The sequence below is a fragment of the Phyllopteryx taeniolatus genome, chromosome 12 (assembly GCF_024500385.1).
Source record: "Phyllopteryx taeniolatus isolate TA_2022b chromosome 12, UOR_Ptae_1.2, whole genome shotgun sequence".
Classification (NCBI taxonomy): Eukaryota; Metazoa; Chordata; class Actinopteri; order Syngnathiformes; family Syngnathidae; genus Phyllopteryx; species Phyllopteryx taeniolatus.
Genome location: NC_084513.1, coordinates 305504 through 325000, shown reverse-complemented (window position 1 = coordinate 325000; position 19497 = coordinate 305504). Strand labels below are relative to the sequence as shown.

At 39.6% G+C, this 19497-nt stretch overlaps 1 protein-coding gene across 46 annotated transcripts in view; it reads right to left on the bottom strand.

Annotated features, from left to right (window-relative positions):
- clasp1a (cytoplasmic linker associated protein 1a) overlaps nt 1-19497 on the bottom strand; it is a 139206-nt gene that overhangs the window by 2322 nt on the left and 117387 nt on the right. For 23 of the 46 annotated variants that reach the window (XM_061793506.1, XM_061793520.1, XM_061793509.1 and 20 more), the window contains 9 exons: nt 18351-18476; nt 12209-12356; nt 10067-10313; nt 9240-9281; nt 6492-6682; nt 5589-5717; nt 3023-3229; nt 2115-2231; nt 1207-1347 (listed from right to left, as the gene is read on the bottom strand). In XM_061793506.1, the coding sequence (XP_061649490.1) occupies nt 1222-1347; nt 2115-2231; nt 3023-3229; nt 5589-5717; nt 6492-6682; nt 9240-9281; nt 10067-10313; nt 12209-12356; nt 18351-18476 (1333 nt within the window). In that variant the 3' untranslated portion in view covers nt 1207-1221. The remainder of the gene's footprint in view (nt 1-1206; nt 1348-2114; nt 2232-3022; nt 3230-5588; nt 5718-6491; nt 6683-9239; nt 9282-10066; nt 10314-12208; nt 12357-18350; nt 18477-19497) is intronic. The other 23 variants (XM_061793537.1, XM_061793548.1, XM_061793540.1 and 20 more) reach the window with 6 other exon arrangements.

Below are 19497 nucleotides of genomic sequence, written 5' to 3'. Positions count from 1 at the left end.
AGAGTGTTCTCATCAGACAGACTGAGTTTTGATGGCTAAAAGGATTGGAATCATAATTTGTTATTACGGTGGTGCCTTGAGATAAGTGTTTAATTGCTTGTGACTCAAAACACTAAGTATTTAATTGCTTGTAACTCAAAACACTCATATCTCAAAACATCTTTCCCCATTGAATTGAATGGAAATACCATTAATCTTTGTGTCTTTTACATAGTGAATGTAAGCTTCTGGTTTCAACTGTACTGTACTGGAGGTTCAGCTCCTCTCTCGGCATCTCAGTATGGCAGTAATATTAATCATTCTTCACAGAGGTAAAATAATATATGCCTGTGGGTATTGATATATGGTCCGTCTACATGTGTTGCAGCACTGTTTGTGCTCAGATACCAGTTCTTTAAAGGGTAAGAACACAGTGACATACATGCTAATTGTTAGCCCCTGTGCCTATGGAGTTTCCCATTGTTTTTTTTTTTTTTTTTTTTTTTTTTTTTGCATTCACGTAGCATAGGCTACGTGGTTGCTTTAAATAGACAACTTGTAATTCTCATTGTTTTATGTGTAGTTTAACAATAACCTTCAGCTGTAAGTGGCAATAAACAGCTTGAAGCCCCCCCTTTTTTTAAGAATATTTATTAATTATATATGGGTCATTCCACAGATGTGGTGAAATGTTACGAGCAATTATTAACGGCAAAATACATTAAAAGGCATCAAATATTAACACACAACAGTATCGTTAGTAATCAACATCAACATGTAGATATAAAATAATATTGTATCAAGAACGTTCTACCTCCAATTATTTTGCAATAAACCATGTCAAACGCATTTTTGTGGTTTTTGACCAGCGCCGAAGTGTGACATTTTAGCAGTCATCAACGGAAATAGGCACAGTGTGAAAAATATTGGCAAAATCATGCAACCACTTCGCCAATATCTGCCAAAAGGGTCCGCCTACCACTCAACAGAAGTTAATGACATTCCACGGCGAGATTTCTTAAGAGGCACTTATTAGAAATAGGCATCATGCTCGTAACTTTGTCGGTCAAAACGCGTTACGAGCAAGCGGCCACTCAATTTCATAACTGTAAACAAACAACGACCATTTTACGACGGCTATTTGGAATTGATGCAATAATCTCCAAAAATAATCACAGAAGGATCATTCAATTGCTTCAGAAGGAGTCGGAGACAATATTGACTTACATTTTTAAGTGTCGGTCATATTTTTGCTCGAGCGACTTGGACAAAATAAAAACGGGCGACTATTTTGCGACGTCGATCACCCAGAACCACTTTCGGCTTACACACGACCAGCATACGGCAGCAATTGAGCTTGATGGGAACCTGGAGGGGCCGGTAGAACCTGGTAAGTGTTTTCAAGAAAATTATGTCAACATGTTACAAGCTTCGATCTCAAACGGTCAAGTTACTAGCAATGAGGAAAAGCGAGTTTGTATAGAATTAGATGGTTTCTTGTTGGATTCGTTGAAGGAGAAATGATTGGTGAATTTCGACCGTTTTCTATCGCTCGCGCACAGGCTGTTTTCTGTGTCTCTTGACTGCACTGCTGACTCGCTGGTAATTTTTGACGAGTCACAGCAGTGTTGAGGATGTGGATTTTCTCCGGGGTAGTCGTTTCCTCCCAGATTCCAAAAATATGCATGGTTAATTGAAGACTCTAGACCCACGACTATAGTGAGGATAAGAAAATGGATGGATGGATGGATCTGCAAGAACAAACATCCAGTTTTTTGTGTCTGTACAGGCATTCAATATCCTAGCTTATTGTTAGCCTTGGGCTAGAAGTTAAATTATATATGCAACATTAGCAACTATACAAATTATTAATAACTGAACCATACAGTACTTCTATGCAAAATAGAGAGTTGCACCCCATTTTACCAATAGGTTTATTGATTGATCATTGGACAGTTCTTACATCCAGTATGACCTCGGGATGGGGTATCAAAAACGGTTGTTTTTGAGAACCAGTTCCGTGTAATTCAATTCCAAGGCGTTTGTTTTCTTGCACGAGCGAAGCAAATGTCTTGGCGACATCTGCCTTACACGTCACAGGTAACGCTAAAAAAATCTCTGGTAGTGGTCAGTACCTTGCTGCCTGTTAGTTGTGCCAGGTGGGGTTTGAGCTCCTCGCCAATTACCGAGTATATTGCCACCAGACAGAACACGCTGGCCTTACGAACGCTGCTCTCTGTGTTGTCATAGCCCTGCAATGAGACAGGTATCATTCAATGGTGTCATGCAGTGCTCATACATAACAGCAAGGACAGCTAGCAGTGTAGGAGGGGACAGAGTACATAAAAACATTTCTAGGAACTAAGGCTATATATATATATATATATATATATATATATTAAAGCATTCCTTTTGTTAGTTTTTTAAAGCATTTTACACTGCATTATCATCATCATTCTAAAAATCCTAAAAAGGTAATATAACAAAATAAACTTCATACTGAATCTAAGCAATTCAAAGTTGTCAAAATTGGACTACATCTGTAGTTATTTGAAAATATCAAACATTTTGCTGGCATCATTTTCAACGTTTTGCAAGTTGAGCCTAATCTCAGGGAAAACGTGACAATGTTTATGTTTGTAACTATTCATACCGCAGGTGTGCGAAGATAAGGCTTATTAACATAAATTTGGGGAGGTATGCCAAGTTTTTTATGTGTCGCTGAGTAAATGCCATTTTCAAAATGCATTCATGATAAATCGGTGAATCAAGGTATGACGGTAGAGCCTCAATTTATTCACCTGTGCCTTTCTGAAAGAAGTTGCCATAATCAGATGTAGGGCCTATTAAAGACAATTGTTTTCAACACAAATGGTTGTGGACAGTGAGAAAATTCATACTATGGTCAAGCCCCGTGGCGTTATGTTTACCCCGTAATGTTACTGTTTTGACTTCAACGCCTTATGGTGCATTGTACACAGGACAGCGTGCTGAGAAAAGGCTGACTCAGATGGCCAGTTAGAGGCTGAAAACGGTCTCAAACCTGCAGGAGTCCTGGGATGATGTCCACCAGCAGCTGTATTAGAGAGTCTTTAGCAATGCGTTCAATGACTTTTGTTTCCATCTTGATGGCAGCCAGGTTGATTGGGTAATCAGCAGTCTGTACAATTGGGCATAGCACCTTGACACATTGTTCCGGATGGATGGATCCAGCCAATGTCGAAGCAGCCTCCTCAGCCGCACGCACCACCTAAGAATCATATGGGCAAAAACAGTAAAAGAAGGAAATCATCTTTGTCCTCGTGTACAGCACAATTCTCTTCGTGGCATTTTTGAAGGGGACCAGATGAGACATGAGCTCCTTTCCCACTGCCAGTGTTGGGACAGTTCTTTTTCTACGCAAACTAGCTCAAAGTTCAGTTCACCGTTCCAAAAATGAACAGTTCAGTTCATAATTAAAAATTTTGAACTAAGTTCACCATTGATAGTTCTTTTTCCCTCAATATGTTATTGACAGGCTATTACCCTCAAAATACTGGCATTTCAATGCCCCATTGTTGGCCACCCATTCAGTCCACACTAGTAGCCACCTGAATCTTTCACCCTACAATCGCAAAAACATAAGAAAAAGCTTGTCGCTTCAATAATCTTTTTTAAAATGAGGAATTAAAACAGGACTTTTGTCCTTAATGTGCCAACAAAAACATGCAACACAGTATGACAGGAACGATAGTGAAATGACATTGATAACTGCATTCCTTGCAGCTCTGGCTGACTATAGTGACAAAATATTTTATCTCATCTATTCTTATATTACAAAACAAAATAAATTCCATATTATGACAGTGTGATCGCACAGTGTTTGAACTAAAGCATTCTGATACAAAACAATAATTATCCCAGTAATCAATTTTTACAATGATATACTGCATTACAAAACAACCAAAGAATACATTCACTCCCATCTATGCAGTGTCCCTGAACACACCTCACACTCACAGGCTGCTGCAACGTGCCTGCTGAATGTAAACGTGAATGGCGGTTGCCAAACACGGCATTAATCCCCGAGATATGAAGGCTCATATATACTGTGTCCACACGGGTTTTGTCCTGAAAGTCCCTAGCAAAACCTGGCACTCTTGAATCAAATTTAATTTTCGTTTGAAAACTGTTCTTTTACGCCAGAATGAGCGCATTCTCAATAATGTTCATCAGGCAGAAATGAACTAAGATCACTCCGTGTTTGCCCAAAATATGAATTAGTTCATGAACTTGCGTTCATTGAACTTGTTGTAAAACACTGCCCACTGCATGGTAACTAATTGCCTCAATCTCCTCACTTGTAACACATTTACATTGTCAAAATCAGGTATTTCAAAATATTAAGAGGTATAATTTGTGTAGCTGCTCATTTGGAGAGACAAGCATGTCTAACCAATATAGTATGGGTGAAGTAAACCACTTCCCGCCACTCACTTCAATTTGCAACAATAATCTGTTTTCTTACAGTCATCAGTCTTCGCTTAAATAAAACTTTAGCCTCCTTACCATTGCCACAAACAACACAGCACTAGTGCCATTATTTTCTGACACATTACAGAAGACACTTACTACTACTTACGTACTATGCAGAAGCGTGTGGAAATATTTGACCAAAAATGAGATCAGTAGCATAGTCACTTGCAAAATATGCAAGTCTATCCTCAAATACAATACAAGCACATTTGAAATACAAACAGTGAAACAGAGAAATGCTTAATTTTTTGGAGCCTGGCTACGATATCCTGTTTTACAACACCTTCTGTAATGGAACATGAGATGAGACTGCGCGGTTCGTTGAATAGAGAAACATGAATGGGCTACTAATTACAACAACTACACTGAGTGTAAAGGTGAGTTGTATTCACTTGTTCCTTATTTGTTTCTATGCTGGCCTGTCGAAATAAGAGCACAAAAAAGGTTGGGAACTGCTGTGTTGTGCTGAAAAAATATCCATGACATCATCAACTTATTGAGTTCGACTGGACTTTCATCACATGATAGACCAACTACAAAACATATTTAGTTGTTTAACCCCTACTAGCAAGGAGAGTAGGCGCAGTGCAGTGGAAAAGAGGCTTTGATTGGACTAAGAAGTATGATGAAAATGTTTTTATTTGGCCAAGAAAGTGCAACAAAATGTAGAAAACATATCTCTTAAAAACATTGAAATGATTTGTTATTACGTAGACTTGTAACAAGTGTATAATAATAGCCTACCATCATTATACAGCGAGATGCTGACATTTTCAGAGCCTTCTAACAACAACAGAGAGGATGGTTTTCAAGTTAATAGCCATGATGAAGAACATATGTCTTCTTGTTTAAAATCAAACAGGATTAAAAAGAAAAGTAGCCAAAATAGTGAGTACAAAAGCAATAAAGGATGGTGTTTATTTACTGTGTGGAGGGAGGGTGGAGGTCACAGAACAACTAAATAGAGAGTATTTGGTTTGGCAAAACATTAAAATTGTTGTTTGTTTCAAAGAAAAAAGGCTTTAAAAAAATAAATAAATAAAAAAAAGAGTGAATCCATACAGTATTTATACATTCGGTGTGGAGCAATGTACCTCTTTGTGAGAATCTTTGTGGGCCTCCAGGGTCTTCATGATGGTTAGCTCCGCATAGTTCTTGAACCGGGCTGGCTGATTCTTTAATATTTCTTTCAAGACACGCAATGCCAAGGCTCGGATCGTATGCTAGCAGAAACAGGAGATAGTAGAAAGATTAACCTACTATAAAAAGTCTACAACCCCGAGTATTTATGAGTCCTCTCAGAGAGTTCTTAAAGTATCTTAAAAAACTAGTGAGTATTATAGTATAGGAGTGACTATGAGTCTTCGGCTACATACTTTATTAATCCCAAAGGAAATTATGTAGTCTTGGTTAAAGACTAGTGTTTCAAAACCTCTCTCAAAGCAACTCTGATTAAGGATGAGACAGTTCACGCTAAATTGGATAAATACTAGAAAATAGATGTACTGTATATACTACCTGTATTGCTTACTTCCATTAATTCCATTTACATGCAGTTTCAGAGAAGTAATCACATCTCTAACTATTAACATGGAATATTTCTATTGTGTTTTTACAATATTTTTTACATTCAAATTAAAACATGTATTAAGGAAAAGCACGTTGTCCGGAGCATATACTGTCTGGAGAACATACATTATCTTCTCCTTTTCCCTTGTCCTGTGCTTCAGAAAAGTTCTCCTCTCCACACCAAACAATTTTTAAAGCTTAGTAGAACTGGGATAAAGATGCTGTATAAGTACCTTTTAGCTTTACTAGGATCAATTGTTGCTTTAGAATTGTTTGTTGGGCTTTTCAGAAATGGGTCACAAGGAGTTACACTTTTCACTCGGATTCTATTTAAATACAAACCCAGGGTTCAAAGGAGGATAATTGCTGAAATCTGCTAGTTGTCCTCAACATTGTATCATACGAATAAGGCATTAGAGGTTACTTACATCTTTATCGCCGAGTGTCTCCAGCAGGAGGAGGAGAATAGTTTTAAAATGTTCATCCCACACAGCCAGGCTGTCTTCTCGTGTGATCTTCAGAAGCTCCACCAGGGCTCCTTTACGCTCCTCAGAGCGCTCATTGTGATTGGACAACTCCTTAAGCAGATCGGCAACCAAGTCAGAGTTGTCCTGACCAACTGTTCACCAAGACAACAAAACAATATTTTATCTTATGACTTGTACCTTAAAATATAACAATAGATTTTCAAGTGGATTTAAAGTTTTTCATCTTGCAAAACCAAACCTGCTAATAAGTACTATTACCAGTATACTCTGAAGCTCTGTAATGTGTTACCTTTTAATGAGCAACATAACGTTATAGATTAAGTAAACCGACTGAATTGCAAAATACTTGCATATCAGTCATCAACTGTAGTAGTTGTAATAATAATAATAATAAACAGTATGACAAGCTTACATTGTGCATTTTGAATTATTTGGAATAGGGATGTACACACACACACACACACAGACAGACAGAGAGTAAGTGTACAAATACACACAGCCATACACAACTGTTTGTATTGGCAATGAATACTTTTTGAAAATGTTTTATTTTATTTATTTATTTTTTTTTTTTAAGAGGCCCCGCAATAATTCCACAAATATCATATCAACATACTTTTGTGTATGCACCGTGAATAGTTGACGAGTTCTGTTTAGTTAAGAGAAATTACAAATCAATCAAGCATAACTCCAAGCATTAAGTGTAAAGGACAGCAACACACAATCATCAGTACCATCAGCAGAGCCAGCCCAGCCCTACCCAATGTGGCAGCCGAGGCATGATTTTATATGGTGGCCCCCTCCATTCTTTTAACCATGGTCTTTAATTCATAAGATATGTAACCCAGTTTGAAATATACAACCCCAATTCCAATGAAGTTGGGACGTTGTGTTAAATATAAATAAAAACAGAATACAATGATTTTCAAATCATGTTCAACCTATATTTAATTGAATACACTACAAAGACAAGATATTTAATGTTCAAACTGATAAACTTGATTGTTTTTAGCAAATAATCATTAACTTAGAATTTTATGACTGCAACACGTTCCAAAAAAGATGGGACATGTTTACCACTGTGTTACATCACCTTTTCTTTTAACAACATTCAATAAACGTTTGGGAACTGAGGACACTAATTGTTGAAGCTTTGTAGGTGCAATTCTTTCCCATTCTTGCTTGATGTACAGCTTCAGCTGTTCAACAGTCCAGGGTCTCGGTTGTCGTATTTTTCACTTCGTAATGCGCCACACATTTTCAATAGGTGACAGGTCTGGACTGCAGGCAGGTCAGTCTAGTACCCGCACTCTTTTACTACGAAGCCACGGTGTTGTAAAACGTGCAAAATGTGGTTTGGCATTGTCTTGCTGAACTAAGCAGGGGCGCCCATGAAAAAGACGTTGCTTGGATGGCAACATATGTTTCTCCAAAACCTGTATGTACCACTCAGCATTAATGATGCCTTCACAGATGTATAAGTTACCCATGCCATTGGCACTAACACAGCCCTATACCATCACAGATGCTGGCTTTTGAACTTTGTGTCCATAACAGTCCGGATGGTTCTTTTCCTCTTTGGCACGGAGGACACAATGTCCACAATTTCCAAAACCAATTTGAAATGTGGACTCGTCGGACCACAGTACACTTTTCCACATTGCATTAGTCCATCTTAGATGAGCTCGGGCCCAGAGAAGCTGGCGGCGTTTCTGGGTGTTGTTGATAAATGGCTTTTGCTTTGCATAGTAGAGTTTCAAGTTGGACTTACGGGTGTTGTGCCGAACTGTATTTACTGACACTGGTTTTCTGAAGTGTTCCTGAGCCCATGTGGCGATATCCTTTACACATTGATGTTGGTTTTTGATGCAGTGCCCCCTGAGGGATTGAAGGTCACGGGCAATCAATGTTGGTTTTCGGCCTTGCCGCTTACATGCAGTGATTTCTCCAGATTCTCTGAACCTTTTGATGATATTATGGACCGCAGATGATGAAATCCCTAAATTCCTTGCAATTGTACGTTGAGGAACTGTCCTTAAACTGTTCGACTACTTTCTCACGCACTTGTTCACAAAGAGGTGAGCCTCGCCCCATCTTTGCTTGTGAATGACTGAGCAATTCAGGGAAGCTCCTTTTATACCAAATCATGGCACCCACCTGTTCTCAATTAGCCTGTTCACCTGTGGGATGTTCCAAACAGATGTTTAATGAGCATCCTCAACTTTCTCAGTCTTTTTTGCCACTGTCCCAGCTTTTTTGGAACGTCTTGCAGCCATAAAATTTTAAGTTAATGGTTATTTGCTAAAAACAATAAAGTTTATTAGTTTGAACATTAAATATCTTGCCTTTGTAGTGTATTCAATTGAATATAGGTTGAACATGCTTTGCAAATCATTGTATTCTGTTTTTATTTATGTTTAACACAACGTCCCCACTTCATTGGATTTGGGGTTGTAAAATAAATTTTATAATTTGCCTATATTGCCTCATGGGCAATGACCATCAGTAAAAGGAGGACAGGGCCATAGCGTCCCAGGTAGAGATAAAGGAAGGGATGTCAGTTAAGGAAGCTGAGCAAGAGCAAACACAGACAAAAAGTGAAAGGAATGAGGATAGTTGTCTTGTCATCTAGTCTTTGAATTTTTCCAAACTCTAAGCAAATATTCAAGACAGCGACGGAATCATTACCAGAGAGCATCATCGTGTTTTCACCACTTTCCTTACGTTGGCCTAAAGGGGAGAGGGGGTGGAGGAGACATGATGATGGAGGATGGGAAACAGATTCTGACAACAACAACAAATGCAAAGGTTTGCTTGTGTGTGACAACAAAGGAGCAGTAGTAATAAATACTATCAGGGGTTTTCCTGGTTCAAATTGAGGCAGCCGTGGTACCATTCTGACTGCTGCGCCCCCCAACCCATTGGCTCAAAAAAATACTTTGAATTGTTTTAATATAAGTATCAACATGTATTTTATTGTTTCTTTCTTTTACTTTTTTAATCAGTGAGATGCTGGGTCATAAATGATGAAATGAGCAATCATTGGTCTTAATAAACAGCTTGTAAAATTATGATATTATTAGTTTTGTTATCGTACACTTTCAATGACCATAACCAGAGTGTCACTCAATGGAAAGCAGATCTCCAATGAGGCTGAACTGTTTGCAAAAGTGGGAGAAAAATGTGGAGTGTTTGTTTGTTTATCTGTTTCTTAATTAGCAGGCTACGTTATGGTTTACAGAGGATGACTAACAGAGAGGAGGTTCCATTAGTATTCTGGACTGTGCAATGTTCTTTTACCCGGATTGTCACCAACATTTTATGGCTTCTTCTTTAGCACATACACCATCCCCCTATAAAGTTTAATGGAAATCTGTACTTTTTTTGCACAATACGGCCAGCACTATATGACTACTGTGAAAAACTAGTAAAACTACGAAGCTTGAGGTGCCCTAAGACCTTTCATATACAGTACTGTTACTGTATATAATACAAAAAAAATTGTATGAACTCACAGTCACGAAACTGCTCCACGTCATCATCAAAAACAGCCTCCTTAAGGGCACTCTTGTCGTAGGTACAGATGGTTTCTCCGTGGCCGTAAGGAGCGAACTCCCGACTTCGTGGCCCAGAGAAGGAGCGCGGTGATGGTGTATTTAGAAGTGAAGTCTTGTTGTCCAAAGCAGTTCGACCCCCTTCCGGTACGTCCAAGCCCAGGCGACCATCAGAACCAGGGGTTGACGCAATTCCTTCTCTCCCAGCCTATAAAAGAGCCACACAGGGTGTGAATACAGGAGCATGTTAAAATTGTATATAGCGTTCAGCTTTTGATAGAAATCAATTTCTTCATCTTTAACGATGCCAGGTAACCCAACTTGCATATATTATTCATAGGATTTACACAAAAAGGTGGAGAAAAAAAAAAGTAATCTGAATGTGTACCTCAATTTGTAGAGTTCAGTGTGATATAATGTGCAGTTTACTGTATATAACAAGGGATATACAGGGTGGTTTACATAATTCCCTCTTTTAAAATGCTTGTAAATTATTCATTGATCTTTTTCCCCCTCAATTGTGTTTGTTCTTTAATGCATGAATTGTTACAAGAAATGGATATGAGAGAAAGTTAGTTCGCGTTAAGCAGGAGGTTGTATTTAAAATTCGATAGAAGCATCAGGATTTACTACCAGCTTCTTGAGTCGCCAAGAAATCGCATCAACTGATTTTACTAGGAACCCTTGTGGGATGGAACACATAACTTCTCGTATTTACCAAATCCAAAGTCACAGGGTGTTAAGTCGGGACTCTTAGCTGGTCACTCATACAAACCACGACGACCCATCCATCTTCCGGGAAGTGGGCATTCAGCCACTGAAGAACAACCAAAGCAAAATGTCTAAGGGCCCCCATCTTGCATGAAAATCAAACCTTCAACATTCTCCAAAGCACTGGTCACTGGCCGGATTTCATTTTGCATCATGATAAGGTACTTTCTGGCATGACATGGTATCGCAAAAAATTAAAGGACCCACAATCCTGTCTGAGATCATTCCACACCACAGTGTTACTTAAATGCTCATGGATTAAAGAAAAAACATTGATGGTTCACAATTTATGTGACTAAAGCAGTATGAGAGGACATCTTCTTTAATGACTTACATCACAGTACCGAAATTTCTCGTGTATAATACGCACCCCCAAAGTTCACCTCAAAATTATGGAAACTATGTATAGTGCATTTATACAATGCATGATTTTGCTTCTACTCATATGATTAAATCATGTAGTATTATCTGTATTTTTTTTCCCAAAGAATTATTCTGAAGTTAAGCACTTTAATTGACCACATAATTCTTTTTTTTAAATTTACTTGCTCTTATTTTGAAATTCACAGCCCTACTTTTATTTAGTAAATGAGAAAACACACAGTTGTGCTCATATGTTTGATTACCCAGGCAGAATTTGTAAGATTGGTACAATTCTTTACGGAAAACATGAAGGATCAGGCAAAACATTGAATTTTATTTTAATGGGATTCAAATTAAACAGTTAAGAATTTCAGAAAAGCATTATCATTAAACAAAACATTAAGAATTTCAGAAAAGCATTATCATTAAACAAAGCATAACCATAAAGAAATTAATGATGGTTGTTGTTCAGTCATCAGTCATATTTAAAAAAAACTATTTCACATATTCTGCCAGGGTATGTAACCTTATGAGCACAACTGTACATATATGCTCATATTGGAATGAAAGTGTAGGCTACACCTTTTTAATAACCACTAGGTGGCGATGGCATATTAGAATGAAAGTGTACACCTTTCTTATAACCTCTAGGTGGCGGTGGCATTTTGGAATGAAAGTGTACAGCTTTTTCATAACCACTAGATGGCGGCATACATTTATAAAATGTGAAAGTTTTTTCCATTAGGCCCTATAACCTATATATCATGCGGACTGTTGACCTTTGACAATTTTTTGCGGGGAAAAAAATATGCATTATACACAAGAAATTATGGTAATAAGAAATAAACGCAGTGCATAAAAATACAGCAGATAAGTAACAGAGCAATGCTATGCTGCTGCTGTGCTGTATTTGCTTACACTTCAAAATGAATGAAAAATAATTTTCCTATCCAAAATATTATGACTCACTGCATCATCTCGCTTGCCCTCCCGTCTGATTGACTCATTCAGGTCCTCCTGGCTGCGGTAGCTAAAGCTCTGGATGGCTTCAGTGACACCACGCAGTGAGCTGTAAATGTCGTCCGCATTCATGTTCTCAGTGTCATACTCCATCACGCTATCACAAAATCAGAAAAAAATATATTAAAATGACATGTAATTTGTTGATATGAGTTACGTTTGTTTTGTCACCATACAAATATTTTTTGCAGGGATTGAAAATGTTTAATTTTTCAAAAGTGTGGTGGGTTAGTACCAATTTATAGAGGGCCTGATTTACTAAAAGGTTTGCGCATAAAAAAACGGTGTAAACTTGATTCCACACGCAAACAGATGTGGAAGTTGATGTAATAACCGGGCGCAACCTGAATTGCTGCGCAGTTCATTTTGCGTGTTGTGGGCAGAGTATGCAGTACAAAACCAGTTGAATTTAGCACACGCAATGTGATTTTGAAAACCGAAGACGAATTGTACTAGCTTATTTTGCCTCTTTATATAGTGACTGACTCTTTTCTGCTCATCTAAAAAAAAAAATTTAATGCCCCCCCCCAACTTACTGCGACTTATTGTCTATTGTCTATTTAGCAATGCAGTTTGGGAGCAAGTGAAGAGCTAAGGCACAGGTGTCAAACTCATGGCCCGGGGGCCAGATCAAGGCCACCACATATTTTTAAGTGGCCCGCAAAAGCAAATTATGTATGTCCACTTCATGTCTCTAGCTAAAATACCAAAACTTCCAATTGTCTTCACTTTTGGTAACAGGGAGATATTGTATGCATTTCTTTGGAACCAATTCCACTTTTAAAATAAAATTTAATAATAGTTGAACAAGCGGTACAGTGGACGACTGGTAAGGGCGTCAGCCTCACAGTTCTGATGACCCGGGTTCAAATCCAGCCTTGCCTGTGTGGAGTTTGCATGTTCTCCCCGTGGCTGCGTGGATTTTCTCCGGGTACTCCGGTTTCCTCCCAAAAAACATGCATGGTAGGTTAATGGAAGACTCTAAATTTCCTGTAGGTGTGACTGTGAGTGCGAATGGTTGTTTGTTTATATGTGCCCTGCAAATCACTGGCGTCCAGTTCAGGATGTACCCCACCCTCTCGCCCGAAGACATTTGGGATAGGCTCGAGCACGCCCGCGACCCTAGTGAGGATAAGCGGTACGGAAGATGAATGAATGGTTGAGCAATATTTTTTTTACTGAATTCTGATTTCAAAAGTAGTTATCCATCAATTTGTTGTGTATATGTAATAATATAAGGCAATCATAAATTTATATGTATGTTTGATACTACTTTTTTTCAGACCGACATCAGTAAAAGTATTCACTCTTGAGTACTCATTATACCGATACTACTTTTGATACATAAAATTTCAATTAACACAATGACAGACAATTTTGAAAAAAGACCTCTCTTTTTCTGATGCACGAGGATTTACCAATTTGTCAAACCGACGCAGTGTAGCAATGCCAACTACTGGTGAGGAGGACTTACTCCATGTCAGATTTTTTTGCCTTAAGTATCGCTGGCCGGTGGCCTATCCCTTGAAATAAGGCCATACCAACAATGAGAAAACTCCTGTACGTCTAGTCATTTCAACATACTGTGACAATTGTTGCTCCCTCTCTCAGAGTAGTTTTTTTGAGCACACTGTCCCAAGGTTTAAACATAGCGTTACGCAGGAGAGACACAAGTCTGTACATTTAATTGCCACCCACTCGGGGCGAGTTAAAACAAACCAAGTATGGCTTTTATGTGGTTGCTGGCTTCCCCAAGATTATCGAAGCAATCCATTTAGTAATTTTTGTTTGCCTCCTTCAGTAACACTTCCAACTTCATCCCTTCAAACTTCATTTTGCACATGTAGTGGCCTCCCGAAAATATTCATTGGTGAACAAAACCCTCTTTTAAATGCAGGATACGAGTTGTTAGGATGTTTTGTCCGCAAAACCATCACTATAAAGATGATAAGTCAGGCTGCCGTCCTCCTTGTCTACAATTCCCGAATAAAAAGGGCCTACAGCTCGCCCATCCCAGGAGCTGCATGTCTGAAGCACTTTATATATGTATACTTGAACCCACCACGTAAGGAGAAATAATTTATTCTCACTCTCACAGGAGCAATGAAAATCAGGCATCTCACAATTTGCAGCGTTGAGGTAAAAATATAAGCACACAATTATCAAAAAGCTAATTATTTACAGGACATAGTTATTCACATTTGGGAGAATGTTTATATTAAGATATGGTAGTAGTGTTGTGTTTTACAATCAGGTATTGCACAGCTCAATAATGTACATATCTTAGTTCTTACTGTTGGTGGGGGGGAATGCATTTGACAGCTCAGTGGTTGAAACTGTTTTTTAGCCTCATGGTTCTAGATTTTGTCCTGTGGCGTTTTCCAGAAGGAAGGGGGTAGAAAAGTAAGTGTCCGGGGCGGGAGGGTTCTTTAATGATTCCAATGGCTTTCCACAGTAGTCTACCAGTGTAGGTGTCTCTGAGAGTGGGTTCAGGGTTGTGTACATCTACCCGCTTTCACAGTCAACTGCAGGTCCCTCGTGGTCCCTGTTGTCGTTTGTCCCCTGCTTACTTGTGGTTCGACACCTGTGGATTCACCTATTAGTGGATTTTCTTTTCAATTTTTTTCCCTGTGGTCAGGAGGCTCTCCATGGTGGATCTGTAGAAGTTTATTAGCAGATGTTAGGGGAGCTGGACTGGCGCAGTTTCCTGAGGAAGTAGAGTCTTTGACGTGCTTTCCCCACTTGATGGAAGATGTACAGTCCCATCCAAAGGTATTGGAACGGCAAGGTCAGTTCCTTTGTTTTTGTTGTATACTGAAGATATTTGGGTTTCAGTTCAAAAGGTGAATATGAGACAAAAGTTTAGAATTCCAGCTTTTATTTCATGGTTTTTACATCGAGATGTTTTAAACAACTCACGACGTAGCATCTTCTGTTTGAATCCACCCTTTTTTCAAGTGAGCAAACATATTGGAACAGACATGATTAAATTAACTTAGTGAATAACATATAATAGCGGCACGGTGGCCGACTGGTTAGAGCGTCAGCCTCACAGTTCTGAGGACCCGGGTTCAATCCCCGGCCCCGCCTGTGTGGAGTTTGCATGTTCTCCCCGTGCCTGTGTGGGTTTTCTCCGGGCACTCCGGTTTCCTCCCACATCCCAAAAACATACATTAATTGGAGACTCTAAATTGCCCGTAGGTGTGAATGTGAATGCGGATGGTTGTTTGTTTGTATGTGCCCTGCGATTGGCTGGCAACCAGTTCAGGGTGTACCCCACCTCCTGCCCGATGACAGCTGGGATAGGCTCCAGCACGCCCGCGACCCTAGTGAGGAGAAGCTCAGAAAATGGATGGATGGAATAACATATAATATTTGGTGGCATAACCCTTACTTGCAATAACTGCATCAAGCCTGCGACCCATTGACTTCACCAGACTGTTGCATTCTTCATTTGAAATGCTTTTCCAGGCCTTAACTGCAGCCTCTTTCAGTCCTTGTTTGTTTCTGGGGGTTTCTCCCTTCAGTCTCCTCTTCAGGAGGTAAAATGCATGCTCTATTGGGTTAAGGTCCGGCGATTGACTTGCCCTGTCTAAGACCTTCCACTTTTTTCCCCTGAGGAAGTTCTTTGTTGTGTTGGCAGTGTGTTTTGGGTCATGGTCTTGTAGCATGATGAGGCTTCTCCCGATTAGTTTGGATGCATTTTTCTGTAAACTGCCAGACATAATGGTTTTGTAGACTTCAGAATTCATTCTGCTGCTACCATCATGAGTTACATCATCAATAAAGACTCGTGAGCCCGTTCCAGAAGCAGCCATGTAAGGCGAAGCCATGACATCACCTCCACCATGCTTCACAAATGACCTTGTGTGTTTTGGATCATAAGCAGATCCTTTCTTTGTCCATGCTTTGGCCTTTCCATCACTTTGGTAGAGGTTAATCTTGGTCTCATCAGTCCATAAAACTTTGTTCTAAAACGTTTGTGGCTCATCTCTGTACTTTTTAAAAAAATCTAATTATTCTCTCGGAGTCTTCTTCGAACAGTGGATTGTGATACCTTCCCCCCTGCCCTGTGGAGGTTGGCAAACCCTTTTGTCTGGCACTTTAAAGAAAAAGGCATCCAAACTAATCAGGAAAGTTTCAGCAGACAAAAAGACAATGACCCAAAACACACTGCCAACACAACAAAGGACTTCATCAGGGAGATAAAGTGGAAGGTTTTAGACTGGCCAAGTAAATCACTGGACCTTAAGCCAATAGAGCATCCATTTTACCTCCTGAAGAGGCAACTGAAGGGAGAAACCCCCAGAAACAAACAAGAACTGAAACTGGCTGCAGTAAAGGCCTGGAAAAGCATTTCTAATGAAGAATGCAACAGTCTGGTTAGCAATGGGTCGCAGGTATACAACAAAAACAAAGGAATTGACCTTGCCGTTCCAATACTTTTGGAGGGGACTGGAGGTGGACCCAGTGAGGTCTGCCGAGATTTGGAGTCCGAGGAAGCATTCCACCACCAGCTGTATTCAGGTCCAGGTTTTATGATTAATTTAACACTATTGCCTAAAATGACGTACCTCCTTCTTGTCGGCTGACTCTTTGCTGTCCCTGATCAGTCCTACAAGGGTGGTGTTGTCAGCAAATTTAAAGATGGTGTTGATGGGGTAAATGGGAGAGGAGTTGTGTAAAGAGGGAGTAGAGGAGGGGATTGAGGACACATCTCTGAGGTTTCCGCCTGTTAAGGATGAGCGTGGAGGAGTTGTTCTTTCCAATCCTAACATTCTGGGGTCTGTTGCTGATGAAGTCTATTATGTAGGTCCATAGTGAACTGCTGATGTCCATGCTGCTCAGCTCAGTTGTAACCAGTTTATGGTCTACAACTGTGTTGAATGCAGGCAGAGCAGAAATCCTCAAAAGCAACCTCACATAGGTGTTATTATTAACCAGGTGTGTGAGGGCTGTGTGGAGTGCTGTGTTAATTACGTTTCCTGTTGACCTCTATGTCCTATACGCACACTGTTGGGGCTCGAGATCATCGGGAAGAAATTCCTTGAAATGAGACAGGATGAGTCTCTCCAGACATTTAGTGATTATGGGTGTTCGAACTACTACGCTATAGTCGTTCAGGTAGCTCACTGTGTTGTTCTTGGGTATAGGGTCAACGGTGGCTACAAAAGCAGAGCAGGGTCTGCATCTCGCTGTTGAGCCATGGTTTCTGGTTTGGGAACACTTAGATGCTCTTTGTTGTGGTCACGCTCTCGGAGCAGAAGTCGATGTAAGAAAGCATGGCGGATGTGTGGCTTTCCAGGTCTGTCTCCTTTGCAAATACAGCCCAGTCTGTAGTTTCAAAGCAGTCCTGCAGGGCTGCTGTTGCTTCCTCGGTCCACACTTGAACTGTCTTTACAGACTGTGTCTACAGATTCTAGGTTTATAAACACAGATCAATGACCAAGAGATGTGATCTGATCGACCAAGATGTGGCAGGGGGGTGACTTTGTAGGCATCTGGTAAGTTTGTGTAGACCTGGTCCAAAGTGTTGTTTTATCCAATTGCAAAGTGTGCATTCTTAAAAAAGTCTAGGCAGGACAAACTTCAAGTTTGTATGGTCAAAGTCTCCTGCCGCTATGAAAAAATATGACAATGTTGTGCGTTAGTTTTCCAGGAAGATTTTTATTAATTCTTGTCTCATACCCACTGTTTAGTTTTGCGGCCCTTTTTACGCCTTTTGGCAACAGCGCGTGCAATCTGTTTGAGTTAACATGCAATTCTGCACCTGCTATTTGAGATCTTGGTAAAATCACGCGCAACACGACCACCAATAGCGCGTGCAATCTGTGAGAGCGAACACGCAATTTAGCACCTGTGAGAGCGAACACGCAATTTAGCACCCGCTATTTGGGATCTTAGTAAATCAGGCCCTTAGTACATTATGTGCTATTCACAGAGACAAATTATCCACATACAGTAAATGAAGTAATGCATTTGTTTCTCAGTCAGCGATGATATGTAATATACAATCAGCTAGAAACTGAGACGCTAGATGACATTGGATCTGGGAGCTTCATCGCTTTTCTTTCTCATCCCACCTAATTACCTGGGTGAGTGTGCTCTGCGCAGGACCCCGAAAGAAGGGGCAGCAGGGGTGGAGTTAGGCGGAGGAAGAGGAGTAGGGGCAGGGGGTTGCTTTAACAGTCCGTCGACACCCCAACCCCATAACCGACTGTTGCCACAGCGCGGTTGGGAGGGAAGGACGGACAGACAGCGGTGAGAGAATGAAAGATGGAATTAAACAACAGGAGGAGACCGCAAGACAAGACAAGGTGGGAGGGTGGTGGTGTTCATAGGAGAAAAAGAAGAAATAAATGTGCAGAAAGAGAAAAGTCAAAAATGAACCAGTCTTGAGTTGTAAGACCGAAGATATACATTAGATGAAAATATAACACAAAGACAATATTCCGCCTGCAAAAAAAAAAATCTATTTTATTACTTTACAGTTCAACTACAATAATCAAAGCCAGATGAAACATTATCTTTATTGGCTACTTAGCATTTAAAAAATGTTTTAGTTTTTCCAGTTTAATGAGCTGCTAATTCCAAGATTGAGAAGTGAATTGTATGACACACAAAGCTGCTTCACTGCACTGGCAAAATGTTTTATGCTGTACAGGCAAAATCACCATACTGCATTTTCTTGAACGGACATATAATAATAAATCAATGTAATGATTTCTGTGTAGTTGTTAAGATTTTTAAGCTATCAAAGCATGATAAATTTTGTTACTTAACATCAACCATCAGAGCGCAACAAGTAATTTAGGCCCAACTGGTTTGCTCATAAAAGGGCTGAACAGAAATCTAAACTGGTATGTTTTGTAGCAATTTCTACAACATGCATTGGCAATGTTGGGTTGGCAGATGAATGGCAGTGACAGATTTAAAGCGCTTTAAGTACCTTGAAAATAGAAAACTGCTATTCAATCGAAAGCCAATAACATTTAGCTTTACCATTTGAATAAATACAGACAGACATATCTTGTTCTGACATTTTCCTCTTTTGTTTAAACAATGTATATAATGTTTAATTCTCAAGCGTATTATCACAATAGAATGCCAGTGTAACTATTTCTAACATAATTTTAGTATCTATCAATTAAGGATATATTCTCAATTCCCAACCTGATTGTTCAACATGAAATATGTTCATTTATTTATCTATTTTGGCTCTGGCACCCCAATTGATG